General features: G+C 58.6%; 1 protein-coding gene across 7 annotated transcripts in view; it reads right to left on the bottom strand.

Moving 5' to 3' along the window:
- Window positions 1–19650, bottom strand: part of ITGB4 (integrin subunit beta 4) — a 30336-nt gene extending 10686 nt beyond the window's left edge. For 5 of the 7 annotated variants that reach the window (XM_045489620.1, XM_045489622.1, XM_045489623.1 and 2 more), the window contains exons 1-25: window positions 15833–15921; window positions 14805–14887; window positions 14461–14562; window positions 14103–14307; window positions 13428–13524; window positions 13066–13237; window positions 11909–12172; window positions 11480–11569; window positions 11045–11167; window positions 10304–10468; window positions 10084–10160; window positions 9308–9510; window positions 7447–7550; window positions 7228–7326; window positions 6996–7125; window positions 6269–6391; window positions 6067–6173; window positions 4948–4981; window positions 4579–4770; window positions 4189–4292; window positions 3828–3886; window positions 3674–3697; window positions 2860–3008; window positions 2585–2764; window positions 1642–1790 (exon numbers count right to left, since the gene is read on the bottom strand). In XM_045489620.1, coding sequence (XP_045345576.1) covers window positions 1642–1790; window positions 2585–2764; window positions 2860–3008; window positions 3674–3697; window positions 3828–3886; window positions 4189–4292; window positions 4579–4770; window positions 4948–4981; window positions 6067–6173; window positions 6269–6391; window positions 6996–7125; window positions 7228–7326; window positions 7447–7550; window positions 9308–9510; window positions 10084–10160; window positions 10304–10468; window positions 11045–11167; window positions 11480–11569; window positions 11909–12172; window positions 13066–13237; window positions 13428–13524; window positions 14103–14307; window positions 14461–14562; window positions 14805–14887; window positions 15833–15911 — 3114 coding nt within the window. In that variant the 5' untranslated portion in view covers window positions 15912–15921. Of the gene's footprint in view, window positions 1–1641; window positions 1791–2584; window positions 2765–2859; window positions 3009–3673; window positions 3698–3827; window positions 3887–4188; window positions 4293–4578; window positions 4771–4947; window positions 4982–6066; window positions 6174–6268; window positions 6392–6995; window positions 7126–7227; window positions 7327–7446; window positions 7551–9307; window positions 9511–10083; window positions 10161–10303; window positions 10469–11044; window positions 11168–11479; window positions 11570–11908; window positions 12173–13065; window positions 13238–13427; window positions 13525–14102; window positions 14308–14460; window positions 14563–14804; window positions 14888–15832; window positions 15922–19189; window positions 19209–19356 lie in introns of those variants that run through there. The other 2 variants (XM_045489618.1, XM_045489619.1) reach the window with 2 other exon arrangements.
- Between the last annotated feature and the right edge of the window lie 1000 nt (window positions 19651–20650).

The following is a 20650-nucleotide window of genomic DNA, read 5'->3' as shown; positions in this document are numbered from 1 at the left end:
GAGATCTGAATATGAACCAACTATTAGGTTATGCTTTTTAGAATTTATTTCGAGACAGAGAGAGAGAGAGAGAGAGAGAGAGAGAGAGATCACTCATATAGGGGAGAGGCAGAGAGACAGGGAGAGAGAGAATCCCAAATAGGCTCTGTGCTGTCAGTGTGGAGCCTGATGTGAAGCTTGAACTTATGAACCGTGAGATCACGACCTGAGCTGAAATCAAGAGTTGGATGCTTAATTAATCGACTGGGCCACCCAGGTGCCCCTATAATGTGAGGTTTCTTAAGGTTGGTAATGATGTTGTAGTTGTGTAGAATAACCTTGTTCTCAGCAGGTGCCGCCAGAAGCTTTAGGGTCTATGTGATGTCTATAACTTACTCTGTTGAGCAAACACAATGAAATGAAACACAACTCTCTCTCCCCCTGTCTTTCTACAGTTCTAGAAAAGAGATACAGATACGCATATATATCTTTAGATAGATGCATCTACTTATATCTATATAGAAGGAGAACAAGAAAACTATTATTAATTGGTGACTCTATGTAAAGGGTAAATGGGTGCTGGGGCACCTGGGTGGCTCAGTCGGTTAAGCCTCTGACTTCAGCTCAGGTCATCATCTCACAGTTTGGGAGTTCGAGCCCCGCGTCGGGCTCTGGGCTGACAGCTCAGAGCCTGGACCCTGCTTCGGATTCTGTGTCTCCCTCTCTCTCTCCCCCTCCCCTGCTCGCACTCTGTCTCTCTCTCTCTCTCAAAAATAAATAAACATTGAAAAAATTATTTAAGGGTAAATGGGTGTTAATGGCATTAGTCTTTTCATTTTCCTGTAGGCTTGAAGTTTTTCAAAATAAAAAGTTGGGAAATAATAAAAATGTTTTAAAAAATACTTAAACACCAAAATGCCTTTATAAAAGCATAACAGGGTAGCTGGAATCCCTTATATAATACGGTGTGTTCAGTGAGATTTATGGACATACAAATTCTTCCTTGGAACTTTTATCGGGGGCCCCGGAGCAGTAATGAGAACTGTTCCTTCCAATAAAAGGAAGGGAAGAACACGCCGTGGCCAGGCTGCCGGCATTCGCCAAACTGGCCTGTGGGCCCAGTGAGACTAGATCGTATTACTCCGGCTGAATTGCTGATATGAATATTTTTAGTTTGTAAATGTTGATAAATTCAGAAGCACATCCAACACCTGGACGTGGCTCTTCCCTGAGACTGGGGTCCAGTGATGAAGGGGATGTGGGCTCACAGGCGTGGCAGGGGGCCAAACTGTGACAGCCTTTCTCGAGAGTCTGCCCAGGGACATGAGGCCTATGCTCCCACCTCAAGAAGCCCAAAGCCCCTGGACGTGGGCAGACGGAATCCATATCACTACGTAGGGTTTGGCTGCCCTGGTAGATACTGGGTTGTTGGAAGGGAGATATGAATGATCCGGACATGTCCCTGGTAGTGACGAGGCCTCACCTAGGGCACCACCGGCACTTTCGGTGAGACACATCTATTATGAGTGGCAGGAGCAGGCAGACATGTCCTTGGGAGGCTGGCCAGGGGCGTCACCAGCATCCCAGCGACTCTGGCAGCTGCCGTGTCCCGCTCTCGCTGGGCCCCTGGGAAATGCCTTTGACCTCATGGCAGAGCCTTACCCGGTTGCCCTGTGCGGTGTTATCCTGTGTGCGGTAGGAGACTTGGGACTTGCTGTTGTCCAGGATGCGCCGGACGACGGGAATGCGGGCCACTTGCTCTCCGCCGCTGACCAAGTACTCAGGCTTCTCAAATGACACTATCCCGCTGGCTGCAAGGACCCAGGCACCAGTCAGGGCGGCCTGCCCTCAGTCCTTTCGCAATACGCACCCTCTTTCTGGGCCCACCCCAGCCTCCAGGAGTCTGCCTGTCGTTCCTCACCCCACTCGAGGGAGGGGATGGAAAATTCTTCCAGAAAAGGTGGAGGGGCTGGCACAGTGTCCAGCTGACATCCTGGAAGTGTCAGGGCAGAGAAAAGAGGCCAGGTAGGGCCAGAACCAGAGATGGGGGCTTGAGACTGGGCTGGGACAGAGCAGGATAAAGGCCTGTGGTGCAGGGGCAGGTGGGGAGGAGAGCTCGGGGACCACAACAGACCCTCTGGATGCAGAAAGGATGTTTATCAACAACTCGGGGGTCCCCAGGAAGGAAGGCAACTTGGGTGTCAGTGGTGCGATGCCTTGCTTCCCCTCTAAATAGGCTCGGGTGAAATGAACTCCCAATGCCCTTCCTGCTCTGATGTCCTGGCATCCCGGGGAGGTCCATTCAATCTCCTACGTTCAAAGGCCACAGGGGCAAGAAAGGGAGGGATGGGGGACAATTTCAGGAGGACACGGCACCCTATAATTACAGCAGAAGCTCCCACATTGAGTGCTTACCACCAGGCACTGTGCAACGATGCATAGCCACATACCCCTCTTGAGAGCCAGACGCCCGTTTTACAGATGGAGAAACCAAGGCTCAGAGAGGTTAAGTGACTTGCCTAGGCCACACGGCCAGGCCCCATCTGCCCTCAGATGTTAGGAGGAGCCCCCTTTATGCCCCCCTGCTCCCGCTGCCCTGACCCACCTTGCTCCTTGATGATGGTGATGTTTACCAGGCGGCGACCGAGGGTGGCAGTGCCCATGGGCACGTCGATGGCTTCCACCAGCAGCTGCTTCTCATCATCGTCCTCAGGCCGGATGAAGAGGGGCACCCGCACGTCCACCAGCTCCACGCCCTCCTGGAACTCCACCATCCCCCGGGCATCTGGGTGGGAGTTGGGGGGGCAGGCAGACGTGGCTCAGGCGGCTGCCCAGGGGTGGGGGGCATAAGGAAGTGGCACAGGGAGCCTGCCCACCTACCTTGGTCTGCAGTGAGGGTGTAGTAGCCGGGGGCCACCTTGAGCTCATGGAAGGCCCCCTGTTCCACCTGCTTCTCCGTCAGCTTCAGCAGGGCCTGCTTGGCCGCGCGAGGCGCCATCAACACCGTATCCACAATGGTGTGGTCCTGCCTGGGGTGGGGGGTGGGTAGGTGGGGATGTGTCAGGCTGGCCACGGATGCTGGCACTTGTCCCCCCAGCCCCCACCCTCCTGCCTGTCCTCTCTCCATTAAGGGACAAGACGCCTGGCAGCAAAAAGTGCCACCATGAAGTAGCCCCAGTGTTACAGGCTGTTCATGTGTGTTATAGAGAAAAAGAGATCTGTGATCAACTCCATTTGAGAAATAGACTTCTTCTCTGCGGGCCTTCTCAGAGCCTTTGAGGTAGTTGTATGCATAGTGAAACTGTAAGAAGGGCGTGGGGAACGAAGTCAGTGCTTCTCAAATGGATTTGATCACAGAACCATTACTTCACAGAGCATCTGGCATGCTGCCTCACCCCCCCACCTCACCTTGAGTCTCAGCCAAGCCACTGTGCCTCCTTGAGCCTCGGGGTCCTCATGCACGAAATGGGGCTACCCTGCTCACCTCATCTATGAAATGGGGCCCCTCCCTAAACCCTCCCAGCCACACCTCTTCAGGTGGGATTCCAGCAATACGTACAAAAAAGATGCTAAGGGTAAGGGTGCTGAGGTCAAACTGCCTGGGTTCAAATCCTGGCTCTGTCTCTCAGTAACTAGGTAATCTTGGGCAAGATACTTGACCTAGGGCTGCCCCACCCGTGTGCCTTCAACTCACTTTTTCCCGGCGTTGGGCTGCTGCCTGTGGGGAGACAAAGAAGGGAGCATGAGCCACAGTCTCTGGGATAGAAGCATGGACCTGCTTGGGGGGGGGCCCTAGAGTGGGTAGTGGGGGCAGCTCCCGCCCCCGCCCCCGGGCACCCAGGACCCACCGGAATTTAGTCTGCTGGAGCTTGTGTGCACCTGTGATCTGTCTGTACACCTCATTCAGCTGCCAGGCAAGGAAAGGCGTGAGGCTGGCACCCTGGGTAAGCCTCTCTACCCAGAGCCACCCAGACCCAGAGGATATGGTTGGCTGGGACATGCACATGGCCGTCCATGTGCATTGCCTTGTCCCCTTCTGGAAACATTCACAGCACGACCCCACACCAGGCACATGTCCAAGGAAGCCCCTCTTTCCTACTCGGAAAAACCCAGGTTCCACAGCTGCTTTCTCCTTGCTCTCCCCCTACCTGGAGCACACCCATGCCCAGGGATGCCGGGGGCCCCAGGGTCAGCTTCTTTGGCCCTTACGTTCTCCTCCACCTCCTGGCGCAGCTGGTCACACTCTCGAGTGTCAGGCTTCAGCAGGTTCTCAGTGCAAAGGCGGGCGAGGCGCAGGGACAGCCCATAGGGCACTAGGGGCAGGCAGGGACGGGGGTCATCAGCCTCTGGCACACCAGGCACTCTAGAAGCCCCCTCCAAGACCCATGCTAGGATGGTGGCAGGGGCAGGGGCAACTTGCTGGCCGAGACCCTGAGGCCTGTAGCCCCATCAGGAAGGGCAGAAGGTGGCCAAGCCTGTGTCTGCCCCCAACGCCCAGAGAAAACAGGAATGGTGTGATTTGAACCCAGGACCGGCGGTGAATGTGCCCCAGGCCCCATGGGCGCTCCCAAGAGCCACGTGCCAAGCCCCAGTCCTCACCCAGCTCCATGGGGTTGGTGCTGGAGGCATGGGTGGCAAAGCCAGGCCGCTGCACGTTGTTGGTGATCTTCCATCGGACCATGTCGCGTCCCTTGAGGTTCCCACTGCGTAGCATGGGCGTATCGAGGTGGTCTGAGGCCATCAAGTTCTCCCGCAACATGTAGTGGTCTTCCTTGAAGCCCACCATGTGCCCTGCGTGACAGGGTCCTCAGCGTGAGGCCCCACCCTGGGCCCTCCCAGCCACACCCCCCCAGGGTGGGACCCTAGGCCTCCTGCCTCCGTTCCACACACACCCCTACTTCTCCTCCACCCTATCTGGGGGAATGAGCGGTCAGAGCCGTTGCCACCCCGCACATGCTGGGCCCGTACCTCGGTTGCAACAAGGGAGAAGTGCCAGGCAAGCCTAGGAGACAAGGTGGGCGGGGATGAGGGCTGGGACAACTGCCCCAGCCCAGCTAAGCCCCTCCGGCCACCCGCCACCCGCCCCCTCCCCCCCCACGCCAATGGTCCAGAGTGGCAACACTGCCTTCCCCAGACACCAAGATATCAAGGAAGTCGAAGGGATCTAGGTGTGGAGCACTTATGGTGAGTACAGAGGTTGGTGGGGGCAGAGGGTTCCCAAAGTTCGTACCATGGGGCCCTGGTCCTGCCAGATGCCCTGTAAACTAATGGCTCTGTGATCAAACCCATTTGAGAAGCACTGACTTCATTCCCTGTGCCCTTCTTACAGTTTCACTCTGCACACAATTACCTCAAAGGCTCTGAGAAGTCCCGCAGAGAGGCCGGTTTCTCAAATGTATTTGACCACAGACCTCTTTTTCTCTGTAACACACACTAATAATAGCCCCTAACACTGGCATTACTACACAGTTTCTCCTCTGCCCCGACAATTCAGCATTCCATGCCAGACCATCCCCCATGATTTCCTGCCTCTCATCTTTCCTTCCCAGTGAGACTACCAGCTCCTGGTGGGCAAGGTCTTTCTTCTCTCTGTTGGCTCCCATGGCCCTTTGCATGTGCCTGACCTGAGGGCAGGTGGTCTCAGGTATAGGCCACTGATGATTGGCAGAGGCGAAGGGCTGGGGTAGGAAGGACACTAGAGCTGGACAGAAGACATGGCTTCACCCGGCCTCTCCACGTATGAGGACCTTGGTGGGGGTGTGGGGACCCTGGTGAGAGATGGGCCCCTGGTGGGAGCTGGGGACCCTGATGGGGGCTGGGGATCCTGGTAGGAGGCGGGGACCTGGTGGGGGCTGGGGACCTGGTAGGAGGTGGGGACCCGGGGTGGGGGGGTGAGGACCTGGGGAGGGTGGGGACCTGGGGGAGGATGGGGACCGGTGGGGGTGAGGACCTGGAAGGGGTGGGGACCTGGCGGGGGTGAGGACCTGAGAGGAAGCGGGGGCCTGGTGGGAAGTGGGGCCCTGGGGGGGGGTGGGGCCCTGGGGGGGTGAGGGCCTGGGGTAGGTGGGGACCTGGGGAAGCTCCCACCTTGCAACAGGCACAGTACTTCCAGCAGAGCAACAGCAGCAGTGCCAGCAGCAGCAGGAGGAAGATGAGCAGAGGGATGAGCCACCAGAAGGAGCCGGGCGGGCAGTCTACGGAGGAAGGGGAGGGAGAAAAGGAGGGAGGCGATGCCCATTTTTCCACCAGGGTCTGCCAGGCTGCCCATCTGCCCCGTCCGTCGGCTCACCCTTCTTCCTGTGCACCAGGACAGTGCTGTTGGGCCCAGGGGTGCCGTCACCCTCCACTGTGTAGCTGTATGTGCAGTCATCGTCCTCATCCCGGAAGGAGCAGTGCTCCAGCACCTCGCCTCCTGCACCCACACATGGTCAGCAGGGCACCCTGCGCCTGGGAGGTGTCCCCTCCTCTGGGGCCCACAGGCGCCTCCCTGGGGGAGGACACAAGTACCCTGGCACAGGGCCAGGGTGAGGTGGGAAGCTGCCCTGTCCCTGCCCAGGAGCATCAAAGGCTGCACCTCTGTGCACCCCATCCCGGGTGCACTCAGGAACTTGGCTCCTAGGACATTTATCTGACCTAGAGGAGAGAAGGCTGTGTGCCCTCATGGCCCCATGATGTGCCCCTAATGTGTTCATATCCCTGCCCAGCTATCTACCCCCTGGCCAAGCCAAGTGCCCCCTCCCCAGACTCTTTGGTCCCAACTCAGCTGTGCCTCCTGCCTGGGTCTCTGTGTCCTGGCCAGACCGCGTGCCCGTGCCCGGGTCTGTGTGCCCTGTCTGGGTTCTGGGGACCTCTCCCAGGTCTAGAACCCCTCTCTCCGGCCTGCATGACCTCAACCTGGAGTATCAGCCCTCTGCCCAGCTCTATAGTCCTGCTGCACTGAGTGACACCCCCTTCCCCATCAGAGGCCCTCTGCCTAGGTTCTAAGCACCCCACGTCCTCAGCGGGGTGCCTCACACCTTTCTTAAGCTCGTCCACCATCTTGATCTTGAAGTTGCACCCCTCACACATGCGCCCCTTCTTCTCCCCGGTGCCCCAGGCTTGGCACTGGACACAGGAGCGCAGGTCCTCACAGAGGCCCAGGCGGATCTGGGTGGGAGAGGAGGGGAAACCAGGACCGCGTTGGGTGGCTGTCCGCTCCGCCCTGTGCCTGGGGTTCCCACGCCCACAGCCCAGTGATCTTGGCCTCACCGCTGAGTAGTTGATTTCACAGATGGTGTCCGTGTAGAGCGACTGCTGGTTGCAGTGGCAGCGGCCACACTCGCAGTAGCCACGGCCATTACAGATGCCCTAGGGCAAGAGGAGGCACCAGTGAGCCACCAGTAACCCCAGCCCTGCCTGAAAGGGTGGGCGGTCCTGGCTAGGGTCCCTTCTACCACCCTGCACTGCCTTCCTCGTGCCCAGGCCTACCCCGTTGCTGTCAATGCAGGTGGCATTGCTGAGAGGGCAGTCACAGCTCAAGCCTGTCCAGCCAGGCTCACACACACACTGGCCCATGGAACAGCGTCCCCGGTCTGCAGAGAGGGAGAAGGATGGGAGAGGAGAGCCACATTCACTCCCGCGCCCAGGCCGCCCACATCTGCCAGGGAGGGCCTGTGGTTGCTGAGCCTGAACTAGGATTTCCCCAGCCAGGGAAAGAGCTATTTCCTCCACTTTTTGGAATCTCTTTCCCTCCGTCTCTTTCCCATTCCATTCTGCCTTCTACTTTCCACTCTGCAGCCACAGTCATTATCCGAACACACAAATCCAATCATGTGGCTCCCTGGTGTAAGAACCTCTAATGAGTTCTGGCCAAAGCAGTAAGGTAAGAAAAAAGAGAGAAAACATGTAAGTGTTGGGAAGTAAGAAACAAGACTGCCATTATTGTAAGTATTAGGAACATGTCACAAAATATCAAAAAGAATCTTCAGATAAATTATTAGATTTCATAAGTGCTTTTAGCAAAGTGGCTGGATACAAGGCCAATATGCAAATAGCTAGAAAATGAAACCAAAATCTCGCCTTTCTTTTGCCAAAGGATAAAGTCTAAAACCCTTAGACCAGAATAAGGGTCGTGATTAATTATGGCCTGCAGGCCAAATCCAACTCATTACCTGTTTTTGCAAAAGTTTTATTGGAATACATCACTTTCATGTGCTTACATATGGTCTATAGCTGCTTTCTGCTACGGTGGCAGAGCTCAGTTGTCGTGACGGAGACCAAATGGCTCACAGAACTGAAAATATGTACTTTCTGGCCCTTTAAGAAAAAGTTGGGACTAGACCGGACTGGACCCCAAAGCCCTGCATTCTGTTCCTGCCTCCTTCTCCAGCAGCTCTCTTACATCTCTGCCTGTGCCAAATGTCTGCCTTTCTCCAGATGTACAGGGTTCTTTCACGTCTCTGAGCACGCTTTGGGATGGACAGCTGAAGAGGAGAAATGGCAGACGAAAGCAAAAAGGGAGCAAAGGTAGAAAAAGCAGGGGCTTGACCCCCAGTGACGAGTATACAGTTGAGGCTTAATAAGTATTTGGTGCCTATGGGGTGCCTGGGCAGCTCAGTCGGTTAAGCGTCTGACTCTTGATTTCAGCTCAGGTCATGATCTCACAGTTCGTGAGTTTGAGCCCCGCACTGGGCTCTGCGCTGATGGTGAGGGGCCTGCTTGAGACTCTCTTTCTCTCTCTGCCCCTCCCTTTCTCTCTCCGTCTCATAAGAAATATATATATATGTATATGAAAAAAAAGTATTTAGTGCCTGGATTTTCATTGATCCTCCTCCATTCAACCGCTCAACCCTATCTGTGGCCCCTATCTGGGTTCTGTGGCCCCTGCTTGGAAGCCCCAGGGGGCCATGGTGGACACGTAACTCCCGGCCCTGCCCGCTACAAATGTGCTGTCTTCCGAGACAGGAAAGACCTCCATGCCGTGTACCGCCAACCACTGAGGATTCAGCTGGATGGGACTCACCCTCATGAGATGGGAGAGTGGAGAATGGAGGTGGGCATGGGCTACAGGACCTCGGGGGAGTGGTCTTGACCATGAGTGGGATAACGCACTGGCAGGGGCCTTGGGCCTCGAGTTTGTAGAGGGGAGAGAGGTCCAGGTTGAGAGTAGCCTTGGGGGAGGCACTCAGAGAGCCCGGAGGGGGGCTGCCTCTAAACTTGGGGATTCAGACTCCTGGCCTGGCCCTCCTACCTGGGTCTGGGTGGGAGAGCCAGTGGGGGGCAGGCCAGGGCCCAGGCACCCAGGTCACCCTTGCTGTCCCGAACCCCCCGCCGGGGCTGCTGAGCTCACCATTGCAGAGGAACCCAGAGGCACGGGGGCACTGGAAGTTGTCATACTCGCAAAACGGACCCTCATAGCGGCCTTCACCGTAGCACACGCAGTGGCTGCACTGGCACTCGCCACGCCCAGAGCACGGCTTGTCCTCGCCCTCGCGAAGACAGGGCTTTATGTCACTCAGTGAGCCGGTGGGGCAGCTGCACGTGTTGCCGCTCCTAAGGAAGGAGTCAGTCACTTCCCCACAGCCCGGGAGGAGGGAGGGCTGGGGCTTTTACCCCCCCCCCCCATTTTACAGATGAGGAAACTGACGCCCTAAGAGTCGCACAGACAGCAGCGCCTCAGCTGAGACTCAAATGTCAGTCTCAGTCCCTCCCAGTGTCCCTTCCTCGAGTCACGATGGACATGTTCAGTGTCTTGAAGCCTTAAAAGCCCTCACTACCCCTTATTTAGGAGCTCGTTTCTGATCAGGTAATGCGTGCGCATGGTTCAGAATACTAGAGGCACAAAGTGTCCCCCTTGTGTCTGTCCCCCAGCATCCAGTCCCCACGCCCTGCCGGCCACCACTGTCCTGATTCTTGCATCTTTTCCCAAAGACGTCCTTTGTGTCTATGCATTTTGAAGGGCTTTGGATTGAATCCGCTTCACAACCGGGCCTGCCCCTTTCTGAGCCTTTCTATGACCCACCATCCCACCTTCTTCATCCGGGCATGCACGGTGTGTCCCCCCCACCATCAGAGCCTTGCAGCGGCCAGGGCCTCCGGGTGCCATCTTGGCTCCCACACACTCACCAGCCCTCATTGCACACACAGTGTCCACACATGAAGTCTCCGTGGTAGCTGCAGTGAGCTGAACGCACTTCTTTTTGCTGGAACGAGATTGTGGCAAGGCGTGACAGCGCCACTGGGGAAACAGGGCCACTAGACGCTTCTGTGAGGCTCTGCTTCGTTCCTCAGGGCCCCACGGCAGTCGGCCAGCGCTTCCCTCCCGCCTGGTGGGGCCACATCGTACCAGCTCACAGGGGCACACATCACAGATGATGCCCACATCCATCCTGAGGCCATCCGAGAAGGAGGGCTTGAGATGGATGTTGCCCTTCTGGTCCTCTTCTCCCAGCTGGCACACGTGGGTCCCATCCAGCTCCTCCAGAGCCCGCAGCTGCACCTGGTAAGTGCCCTGCAAAGACCCCACCGTCAGCCAGAGGAGATGCGGCTGGACAAGCAGGGAGTGGCTGTGCCAAGATTCTTAGCCCTCAAGTTTCAGGGATGTGCCTGGATCCTTGGTACCCGGCTCCCTGCTGCCCCTCCTCACGACTAAAAACCTGCTCCTTCTAGGCACAGTCGGGACAACAACAGCACCAAAGATGACAAGAGGCACAGATGGCCCGCTCACTCATCTGACCAACGCTCTGAGCTCAGTACTGACTAATCCCGACTCCGCAGATGGGGACGGGCTGAGGAAGGTGCCAAAGTCATCCGAGTGGCTGACTCAGGGGACTTCGAACCTAGGCCTGTCTGATTCTGAAGGCCACGCTCTTTTTCTTTTATTATTAAAAAACTTTTTTTTTTTTTTAACTCAGTAATCTTTATGCCCAATGTGGGGCTCAAACTCATGACGCCGCACGCTCCACCGACCGAGCCAGCAAGGCGCTCCTGTACGTTACGCCCTTGACCTCTGCTCAGGCAGACCACCCTCTCCAGTACGGGTCCCTGTGCCCACCCTCCCCTGCCCCGAAGCCCCACAGAGGCATACCACTTTCCCCCGCTGGATGTGAAAGGACCCAGTATTCGTCTTTTCGAACATCTCGGAGGTGACCTCTGTCCGCAGGCCCCGGGGGCTTTCCAGGGCCCGGATGTCCAGGTCGGAGCGAATGCGCTAAAGGAGGGGCAAGCAATCAATGGTCTGGGTGGGGGAGCCTGGGCTCACCCACTCTGGAAGGCCTGGCCGAGCTCCACCCACCGTGCTTGGAGGACTGAGGTGGAAGAGAGGGTGCTCTGGGTGTCAGAGCCCTCAGGAACCTGGGGCCGGGCTAAGGCGGGCTCCTCAGCGTCCTCAGGGAACAGCAGAGACCCTTCCTCCCTGGCCTGTCCTGTTCCTCAGCTTTTCCTTGGGACATCCATTGCCCATTCTGCCCCTCTCCAGCCCTGCCCCAGAAGGACTCAGACTGGAGCCCACACTGCCCCTCACTTGAAAGGCTTCCTGCAGCAGGTCCACGATGTTGGAGGAATCCTCCTGAAGCACCCCCAGCGAGGAGACCGGGAAGTACGTCCGCAGCCTCTGTGGGAGACAGTGCCAGCCCGGGGCTAAGCCCTCCGCAAGTATTGGCTCATTGCGTCTGGACAACAGCTTTGAGCTTATCCTCACCTCGCAGATGGGGAAACCAAGGCCTGGTGTATTCTAGAGCCTGCCCTCCCCGCCCCTACCTGTTCGGGAGTTGGGTTGGCGGGTGGGCACGGGACCTCCCATTTCCATCAGGATGCATTTGGCCCTTTGGGAGGGGCAAAAGTTTCGGGAAGGAAGGAGGAGAAGGGGGGAGGGAGGGGAGGGAGTGTTGGAGAAGTTCTGTGGACCCCCCTCCCGCCCCCGCTCTTGCCCAGTGAGGCCTCGGCCCCGCACCTCGTAATAGCTGTAGGAGTAGTTGGTGACGGCGAAGATGGGGATAATGTTGTGTTTGGCAAGCAGGCGCACCAGGGTGGGCACTGACGGGTAGTCCTGCGTCCTGTACTGGGTATAGGTACCCGAGGCATCCAGGTGGCATGCCTCGTCATTGCGGCTCATGATGCCGGCCAGCACATTAGCACCGTCAGCCTCATAGTGGAAAGCAGACTCCGTGGAGAACACCAGCAGGTGGGTGCTGTCGGGGCGCCAGCCGATGTCCCTCTGGGAAGGACAAAGAAGGGAGGCCCTTCGAGCAGGCTGCCTACTGAAGATAATGCATTGCCACATCATGTGTGCCTGAGAAAGTGGGTCCCGACAGGAGCTCAGCTAAACCACAGGATTCACGGCATGCCATCATCACGTGACAGACAGCACATGAGCGATGGCGGTGGGCAGCAGAAAACGGCAAGAAAGATGCAGCCAGGGTCTGTCCACACAGCAGCCACCGGGCAAGATCTGAGCCAGGTTCATCCAGCCGGCTCTCCCGGCTTCCTAACCACCAGGCGAGAAAATTTCAACTGCGTCGGAAAATGTACACACGCAATATTACATGAAAAGGCCGGCTGAAACAGATGACAGCTGGGCACGGCAGTTTGTTAGAAAAATATATGGGGTGATTTGGAAAACTGTATTACAAGCAGAAATGCTCACGATAGCATGAAGTAGAAAAAAAAAAAAAGAGCAAATTTCAGAATTATAAGTACACCGACTCCAGCTGTATAAAATCAGGAAAAGGGAACAAAATATGCCAGTGAGATATCACATCGTCGGCGGGCTGGCCAACAGTGGTGAAACTGTAGGCAATTTCTGTCCTTTGTTTTCCAAACTGTTTATAAGATGGGTGTATTATTTTCAAGATGAAAAAAAAAAATTGAGATGCACATCAAAACTGCCCTCTTTCAGCTGCCCAGTGCAGTTGGAGACTGTGGCTCCTGGAAGACTGGCATTCGCATGGAGATGGGTGGTAGGCTGGCTTCAGGGCACGGAAGATTCCAGAACCTCAGAACTCACGTCCGCTTCGCTGGCTGGTACAAGAGCAGGCCAGTGGGCAGCTCACGCCCTTGCAGAAGAACATGACCCTGGTCTAGGCAGGCGGGTCTCTCCCTGGCACTCACCGTGCACACGGCCGCCTGCAGGATGGCATCAAAACCCCCTTCAGGAGCGTCCAGGTTGCCCGAGATCCGCTCTTTTAGGAGTTTGTTCCTGAACTCAGCCAAGTCTTCTGTCAGGCTGATGACGTTCTTGAAGGAGAAGGGAGGGTCACTGTTGGGCCATGGCTCCTTCAGCCTGGGCAGAGGTGGAGGGAGAGGGAGAGACAGAGTCAGGGGCGAAGACCCCATATATCCCTGGGCCCACCCTCTCTGGAAGTGCCCCTTTGGCCTGCTTCAACCAGAACACTGGTAAGCGCCCTGGTGGAGAGGAGGGTGGAGAGGAGGTGGGCCCCGTGGCCAGGACCCCCGCCCATTCGGGCACTCACTTCTCGGGCCTCATGTCCGTCTGAGGGACGCTGACTTTGTCCACAAACTTGCCAAACCCAATAGTGTAGTCATTGGTGAGCTTCCTCAGGACCTCAGCTGGATGTCAACGGGAAAAAGAGGGAGCAGCTGAGCCCCAACACCCCCACATCAGTGCAGGGGGCCGGGCGGGGCGGGGGGCTGGCTCGGGAAGGAGGAAGAGGGGACAACGACCCCCTGTCAATACCTTGCATGTGAACATCAGTTCATGTTCACAGTAGCCCTTGTCCCTGTTCACAGATAGGGGAGACGGGATTCGGGGGGCCCGGACTCGAGCGTGGAGCAAGCCGGAAGGGGCGGCGGGGGAACTGGACCAGTTGGCTGCGGAGCTGGGGTGAGCCTGAGCCTCACGGCCATGGGTGTGCTCCTTGTCAGGGCCAGAGGGCTCTGCTGCCCCCCCCCCCCAGCCTGCGCCTTCTGTGAAGTCCCGACTGGCTAGTGGGGTCTAGCGGCGACCCCCGGCCCCGAGAATGGGCAAGGAGGAAATTCCTGGCAGGGGGCTCAGATGTCCTATCCTTCCTTGTGGGGTGGGAGCAGCTATCCTGAGCCCTGGCCTCCCGAGCAGGTGCCCAGCCAGCTGGGTGAGGCCACCCTCTCTGTCCCCTGCCCCACGGTCCTCTACACTGGCCCAGCCATACCCAGCTTCTCCCCCATCTGCTTGAGGTTGTCCAGATCGTCAGACATGGAGTTAGAGAAGTCCATGAGGATGTACAGGTCCACAGGGCTCTCGTTGGGCTCGAACACAAGCAGCTGAAAGTGCTGCTCCCCGCCTGGCCGAAGCCGGACCCGCAGCCTCTGGGGCGACACCTGGCTGCGCTGCAGGGTGGTGTCGATCTGGGTCTCCTGTGTCCAGGGGAGGGGGACAGCTGGCTGGAGGGCCACTCCGGAGACCTGATGGGGAGCCTCTCAGCCCAAGCAGCGGACACAGCAGACCCCTGTGAACAGCCCGCCTCGAGCATGGAGGGCCCACCTCCCTTGAGCCCCCGCTCTGGGCACCTCTGTGATCTCGAAGCTGCTCTCCATGACCACCACGCTCTCCTGCCGGCACCCCGCAGCCAGCAGCTCTGCCTGGGTGTTGCAGCGCCGCTCCTTGAACATCTGGTCAAAGGAGATGAGGTCACGGGGGGCAGTGCCCATCCCCTGGCTGTCCCAACCCTGGATTTATCCTGACCCTTGCCTGTTCCACACCCGCTGCCGGCCTGGGGCTGGGCTGAGGGTGTGGCAAGTGGGGACTCAGCCAGAGCCCAGGGGCGGGGCCCAGCGGGGTGGGGCGCGCACTTTGGGGAACGGGGCTGGGCCGGTGCTGGGCTCAGGAGGGCAGGCGGGTGACAGCAGCTCACCTCATCGGTGCAGTAGGCGCAGTCCCTGTCCACACGGATGCACTCGGTGCAGCTCTTCACCTGGGCCTTCTTGCAGCGGTTCGCTGGAGGGCAGAGGGGAACAGACCCACTGAGATGAACCTCACCGGTGACCAAGCCCTTTCCCACGTGCATCCTCAATGAAGAGAGATGGGGCTGTCTCTCATCTTACAGAGGAGGAAATGGAGGCCAGCCGGTAGCCAATCTGCCCAGTTTAGGGCAGAGCCAGATCTCACCACACCTGAGCTCGCCAGTCAAGTCCAGATGGAGGGGTGGTGCGGGCCGAGACAGAGGTGTTGGCCCATTTGCTGGCGGGGACGGCCTGGCTGTCCCTCTCCAGCTCCTCCAGGGTAAAGGGGACTGTGTCTGTCTTGTTTGTCGCTGTGTCCCCCATGGCTAGCCCAAGCCTGGCACACCAGCAAATTGTTCGTAAACGAATGAAGGAAAACTGCAGAGTTTTCTCAAAGGTTATGGGCATTCCCTTGGGTTCTGTTCAGTTAAAAATCGCAGTGAGGACCTACTGTGTGCACCCAGGGCACACAGTGACTGGCCTCCTGGGATCCGGGCAAAGGTGCACTGTCAGTGTTTAACAGGGGCTCTGGGGAGGCAGGAGCCCTGCCTTGCAGCATTTGCCCATATTCCCGCCACGGTCTATTTCAGGCTATCAACACAGCCTCCTCCGACAGGCCAAATTTCATCGGTAGGAGCTGGTTCCAGACCGCAGGCACTCAGAGAGGGCAGGTGACGACTCACCAGTCCCCCTCTCCTCCCGATTCCTAAAAAGAACACCCCACCAGTGCCTCAGTTCTCTGAGTGGGCATCTTCTCTCTCTTCTAGAGCAAGTCTTCCTCCCTCCGTGTTCTGGGCCGCATGGCTCAGGCTCACTGCTCCCCAGCCCTCGAAATGGGCCGTGGTTGTTCGTTGAGTGGCCAAGTGAGTGTCGGGGGGGAGACAACCTTGAAAGGGATGCCCGTGCCCAGAAGGCTGCTGGAGAGGTGTGCCGGACTCACCCATTTCCCCGGGGAAGCTGACACTCAGTAGGGCTGCCAGCAGCAGCCTGGTCCATGGGCTGGGACGCAGCCCTGCCATCCTCTTCCTCCTGCGTAACAACAATAACTGACATACGATGCTCCCACAGCCCAGGTCACGGCCATCAGCTCACTGGGCTCCCGTCGGAGGTCTAGCATCCTCACTGCACCGGCGTGGAAACCGAGGCCCTGAGACCTTCAGTGATGTTAAAGGCCACCGGTCCAGGGCCCCCAACTCTTCTCTTCCACTGTCCTCTTCCTTGCCATCCCTGGAGTGACCAGATGGCCTGCAGGCCTGCACCCTGCCCGGGGAGGGCCCATCCTCTCGTCATGGAGGACTCTGGGCTCCAAGCTTGCCCTAGTGCCCGGGCTCTTATGCTGATCTCGTTGAGGGCAGGGCAGGGTTTACTCTGCCTTTGCTTTCAGATCCCAGTGGGCCTGAAAGCGGTCTCACCCAACAGGGATGCCACCCTTTGAGGGCCTGGCCCTCCCTTCCTGCCCCCTCCCTGTCTTGGCCTATTTGCCCTTTGATGAAGGCGGTGTGGCCACGAGGAGAGGGGCCCCTCCCAGTATCTGGGGCCTGCGGAGGGGAGGAGAGAGCTTGCGGCACTCAGCTAGGCTCTGTAATGACCGCGGGCCCATCAGAAATGGGGTCCCCTGCCCCAGCTCCTACCTCCGCCTGCTCCAGGGTTGGGTTGTTGGGGTCCCTGAGCATATCACCCCTTCAGAAGTTAACCCGGAGTAGATTACAAGCCTCTCCTGCCCACTCACTTATACACACACAAACACACACACACACACAGTGTGCCAGCCTCCCCAGGAAGCCCGCCTGCCTCTGGCTCACTATTACACTGTCTCAGCTCACCAGTGAACTTCGGGGCGGGCACTGGCATCCCTGAGACCTTTTATTTAAAAAAAAAAAATTTTTTTTTTCAACGTTCATTTATTTTTGGGACAGAGAGAGACAGAGCATGAACGGAGGAGGGTCAGAGAGAGGGAGACACAGAATCGGAAACAGGCTCCAGGCTCTGAGCCATCAGCCCAGAGCCTGACGCAGGGCTTGAACCCACAGACCGCGAGATCGTGACCTGGCTGAAGTCGGACGCTTAACCGACTGCGCCACCCAGGCGCCCCAGCCCTGAGACCTTTTAAAAGATAGGTGGCCTGCTGCCTTGGGAAGAGAAGGAGCTGGGCAGAGCTGAGGACAGACCTTAGGGCCCTGGCTTCTTTCTCCAGGGCCAGTGTCCACATGCCCACTGGTCCTTTCTCCTGGGACCTTTCCCCAGTCCTTGGCTTATGGGGCAGGGGCGGCCCCAGGGTGTGGGGAGCTAAGGCCTCCCCTGCAAGTTTCCCCCCCAAGGGCTGGGGAAGCTTGTGGAAGGGGGCAGGAAGGCACTGCCTCCCTCCCTCTAACGCATGCAGCTCCCAGGAGGCCACTAGCAGGGCAGTCCCAACACATCCACAGGCGGAGGGAGCTGGGGAGGGGCCTGAGGTAGGGGAGCCCTGAGCCAGCCAAGGGGAGGCTCCCTGGGGAAAATGACTTTCCTGCAGCCTTGGGGCATAGGTACCACACCCACATGCTATGGAATACAGGCTGCAGACTTGGACCTCCCTGGGGCACCATTGCACACGCAGGAACAGGCACTAAAGGGCTGAGCCCAGCTTTTACTCACCTGCCCGTGCCCACAGGCTGGGCACATAGCGGGCATGTGCCCAGCGCTTCACAGACATGATTGCTACTTAAGCTGTGCAGGAACCCAGTGGGGGGTGATGGCATTACCCCCATTTCCCAGAGGAGGAATGGATAGGAGGCAGAAGGCTGCAAGGCTTACTCCCTCCATAGTCAGTAGTGAGGCAGCCCGGACAGGACCAGGGCAGTTCAGACCCCATTTAACCTCCACGTTATCCTCAGAGGCCATAAGATGGCATTAGGGGGTTAGTTATGCACTCAAGAATGTCTTGTCTGGGGCGCCTGGGTGGCGCAGTCGGTTAAGCGTCCGACTTCAGCCAGGTCACGATCTCGCGGTCCGTGAGTTCGAGCCCCGCGTCGGGCTCTGGGCTGATGGCTCAGAGCCTGGAGCCTGTTTCCGATTCTGTGTCTCCCTCTCTCTCTGCCCCTCCCCCGTTCATGCTCTGTCTCTCTCTGTCCCAAAAATAAATAAACGTTGAAAAAAAAAAAAAAAGAATGTCTTGTCTGACTCAGCTTGTATTTAAAAAGTTGTAAAACTAGCTGTCGATGTTAAACACAACGAGACACAACGAGATCTCACATAAAGGTTAAGACTGTGGGCTTATCAGAAGTTGCGACCACAGGCTGGGCCAGGCACTCAGGACATGCACCCTCCAGGACACCGTGGGCCCCACCAGACTGCTGGGGCTTTTTAGGAACCGTCCCACTCCTGGGAGCTCTCCCAGAACCCACGCTTCACCCCATCCCACGGGACCCCTGCTTAGCACATATGCACCTGCCCACCACAGCCCCCACCCCTCCTGCTTTCCCATCTCCTCGCCCCTTGGCTGCTCTATCACCCAGGGCCAAGGAGACAGGCACCCCTTCCCTGCTATCATCCAGCTCTCTCTCTTCTCTCAGCGCCCAGGATGGAGACCCTCAGCCTTCACTTCCAGCTCGGTCAGATCCTTGGGTTCAGAGTGTGGCAAGGCCATGGTGAGGTGAGGAAGAGCCCAAGCCCTGCTATCAGAAGTCATTGGAAGGCCCTGCACCACAGCCAGAGGGCCGCCCAGAGGCTGAGTGGGTGAGGAAGGGGGCGAGCACAGGAGGAGGTTCAGTGGTGGGCACAGCCCCCGGGGCTGCGGAATGAGGTCAAGAGAGCTTCCTGGAGAAAGGGTGTCCTGAAGCGACTTTGGGAGGAGTGAAGGCATGTGCTTGGCCAAGCGGAGAGTCAGGGACTCTCCAGACTCCGCAAGGACTATGGCGCCGCACGTAACAGGCCCGGCCCAGGCGAACAGGGCGATCTCTGCCCCCGGGTGGCTGCTCCCTCTACCTTTTTTGCAAACCCCAGAGGGGCCCAGCCCTGTAGGCCTGCCAGCCACTGCCTAGCCTCTGCCCACTTCTCTCAAACATTCACCGGACTCCCAGGCCTCTCTCCTTGCTCCCTCCTCTAGCTCAGAGGTCTGAAGGCAACAGCCTCCTCCAGCTCCACTGCCCTTCTGCCCCCAGCTGCCCTCTGGGCACACCCTGGCAGGCCAGGCACCGGCAGGGGCAGGATGGGGCCAAGGTCTGCCAGTCTTTAGGAAGGGAAGAGCTGAGGAAACAAAAAGCCACCCAGCCCTCCCAACAGGGTCCCCTGAGTTGCTGGCCGGGGCGGGGTGGGCACTCACTTTCTCCTCCTCTCCTCCAAAGTCCCAGAATGGATGCCCAGCTCAGGCCGCCAGGGGCACTGGAGGCGCAGGAGGGGTGCAGCCCGGCGATCCCCGGCTCCCCCACCCCCACCCCCGCCCTGTGCCCAGGCCCCCCGGCGCCCGCCGCGGTCGGAGGCCAGACCTACCTTGGCGCGGACGCGCGCCCTCCTCGCGCTGGGCTCCGCTGGGCCGCTCCGGCTGCAGCGCGCGGGCGAGCCGGGACTGTCCGGGGACTGCCCGGAGGGCGGGTGGCAGGGAGGGCGGGCGGCGGGCGGCGGGCGGCGGCCGCGGGGAGGGGACCGCTTTATGGGGCGGGCGGCAGGTGGGAAGGAGGCGCTGGTGAGTCAGGCAGGCCGCATTCCTGCGCGCGGCGCACACCTGTCGGGGCAGGAGCCGGGGCGCCGCCGTCGCCGGGCCCGCCCCCCGGAAAAGGCTGCGGTTCCCGCGGCGCCCGGCCCCTCGTCCCGACCGACGGCGGCGGGGGCGGGGGAGGAGCCTCCCCTCTCTCTCCAGTCCAGCCCCGGGCGCGGCGCCTCCCCACCCCTCCAGCCTGCAGACTCTCGGCTGCCCGGATGCCTCGGGCCCGGGGTGGCCTCGTAGACCCCCTGCCCGGCCGCCGCCCTCCCACCTCCGGGCGCTAGGCGGTGAGCAGCCCCACGGCCCCGACGGGAATCGACTGTGCTCATGGCTTCTGTCCTGCGCGAGGCAGGGGCCCAGGGATGACCCAAGCCTGATCTGTCATTCACCGGGTCCTCCTCTCAGCCTCCCCCACCCTCGGCCTCCGCGTGTGTCCAGAGGGAGATGCCAGGAAGGACCGCTTCCCTGAGTGTCCTCAAGCAAGGTACTTAAAGCTCCTTAAAATCTGAGTAATACCCATCAAGTGGCCAGTCTCGACCCGGCATGGAGTAGGCACTCAAGTGGTTATAGTTGTTCTTGACAAGCGGGTTCACGAATCTGACCCCTCCAGTCCTCTGCCTGCAGTCCTTCAAGGTCCACACGTGCTCAAGCTGGAGCCTCTCAAGTCGCAGGGACTTGGTCTACTTCTCGAGCCCCACCTGCCAACAATGTCAGACCACACCCATGGCCAGCAGCGCCCCCTGCCCAAAGCAGGCAGCCTCAAGCCACCACGCTTTTACACCAGGCTGGGCTCTGCTCCAGATATCTCGGTTCTCCTTCCCAATCCCTGCCCCCAACCAGCCTGGTTTATCCCCCTTTTACTTGAAAGCCTTGTGCTGATGTGGCCCGCTCCAGAGAGTCTCCCTGACCTCCCTGCACCCTCGGTTGGGTTCCGCGTCCCTGTGGCCCCCCAGGGCGTACTTTTTCATGCCGTATGCCACATGGGTTTGAAATGATCCGTTTAGGGGTCTTTCTTCTCCATTGGACTGTGAACCCTGAGGACCAACGCTCTCTAGCACACCTTTTTATCTCCAGCACCTAGCG

This window comes from Leopardus geoffroyi, chromosome E1, assembly GCF_018350155.1.
Source record: "Leopardus geoffroyi isolate Oge1 chromosome E1, O.geoffroyi_Oge1_pat1.0, whole genome shotgun sequence".
NCBI classification, from domain to species: Eukaryota; Metazoa; Chordata; class Mammalia; order Carnivora; family Felidae; genus Leopardus; species Leopardus geoffroyi.
This window is presented reverse-complemented; position numbering and strand designations above follow the sequence as displayed.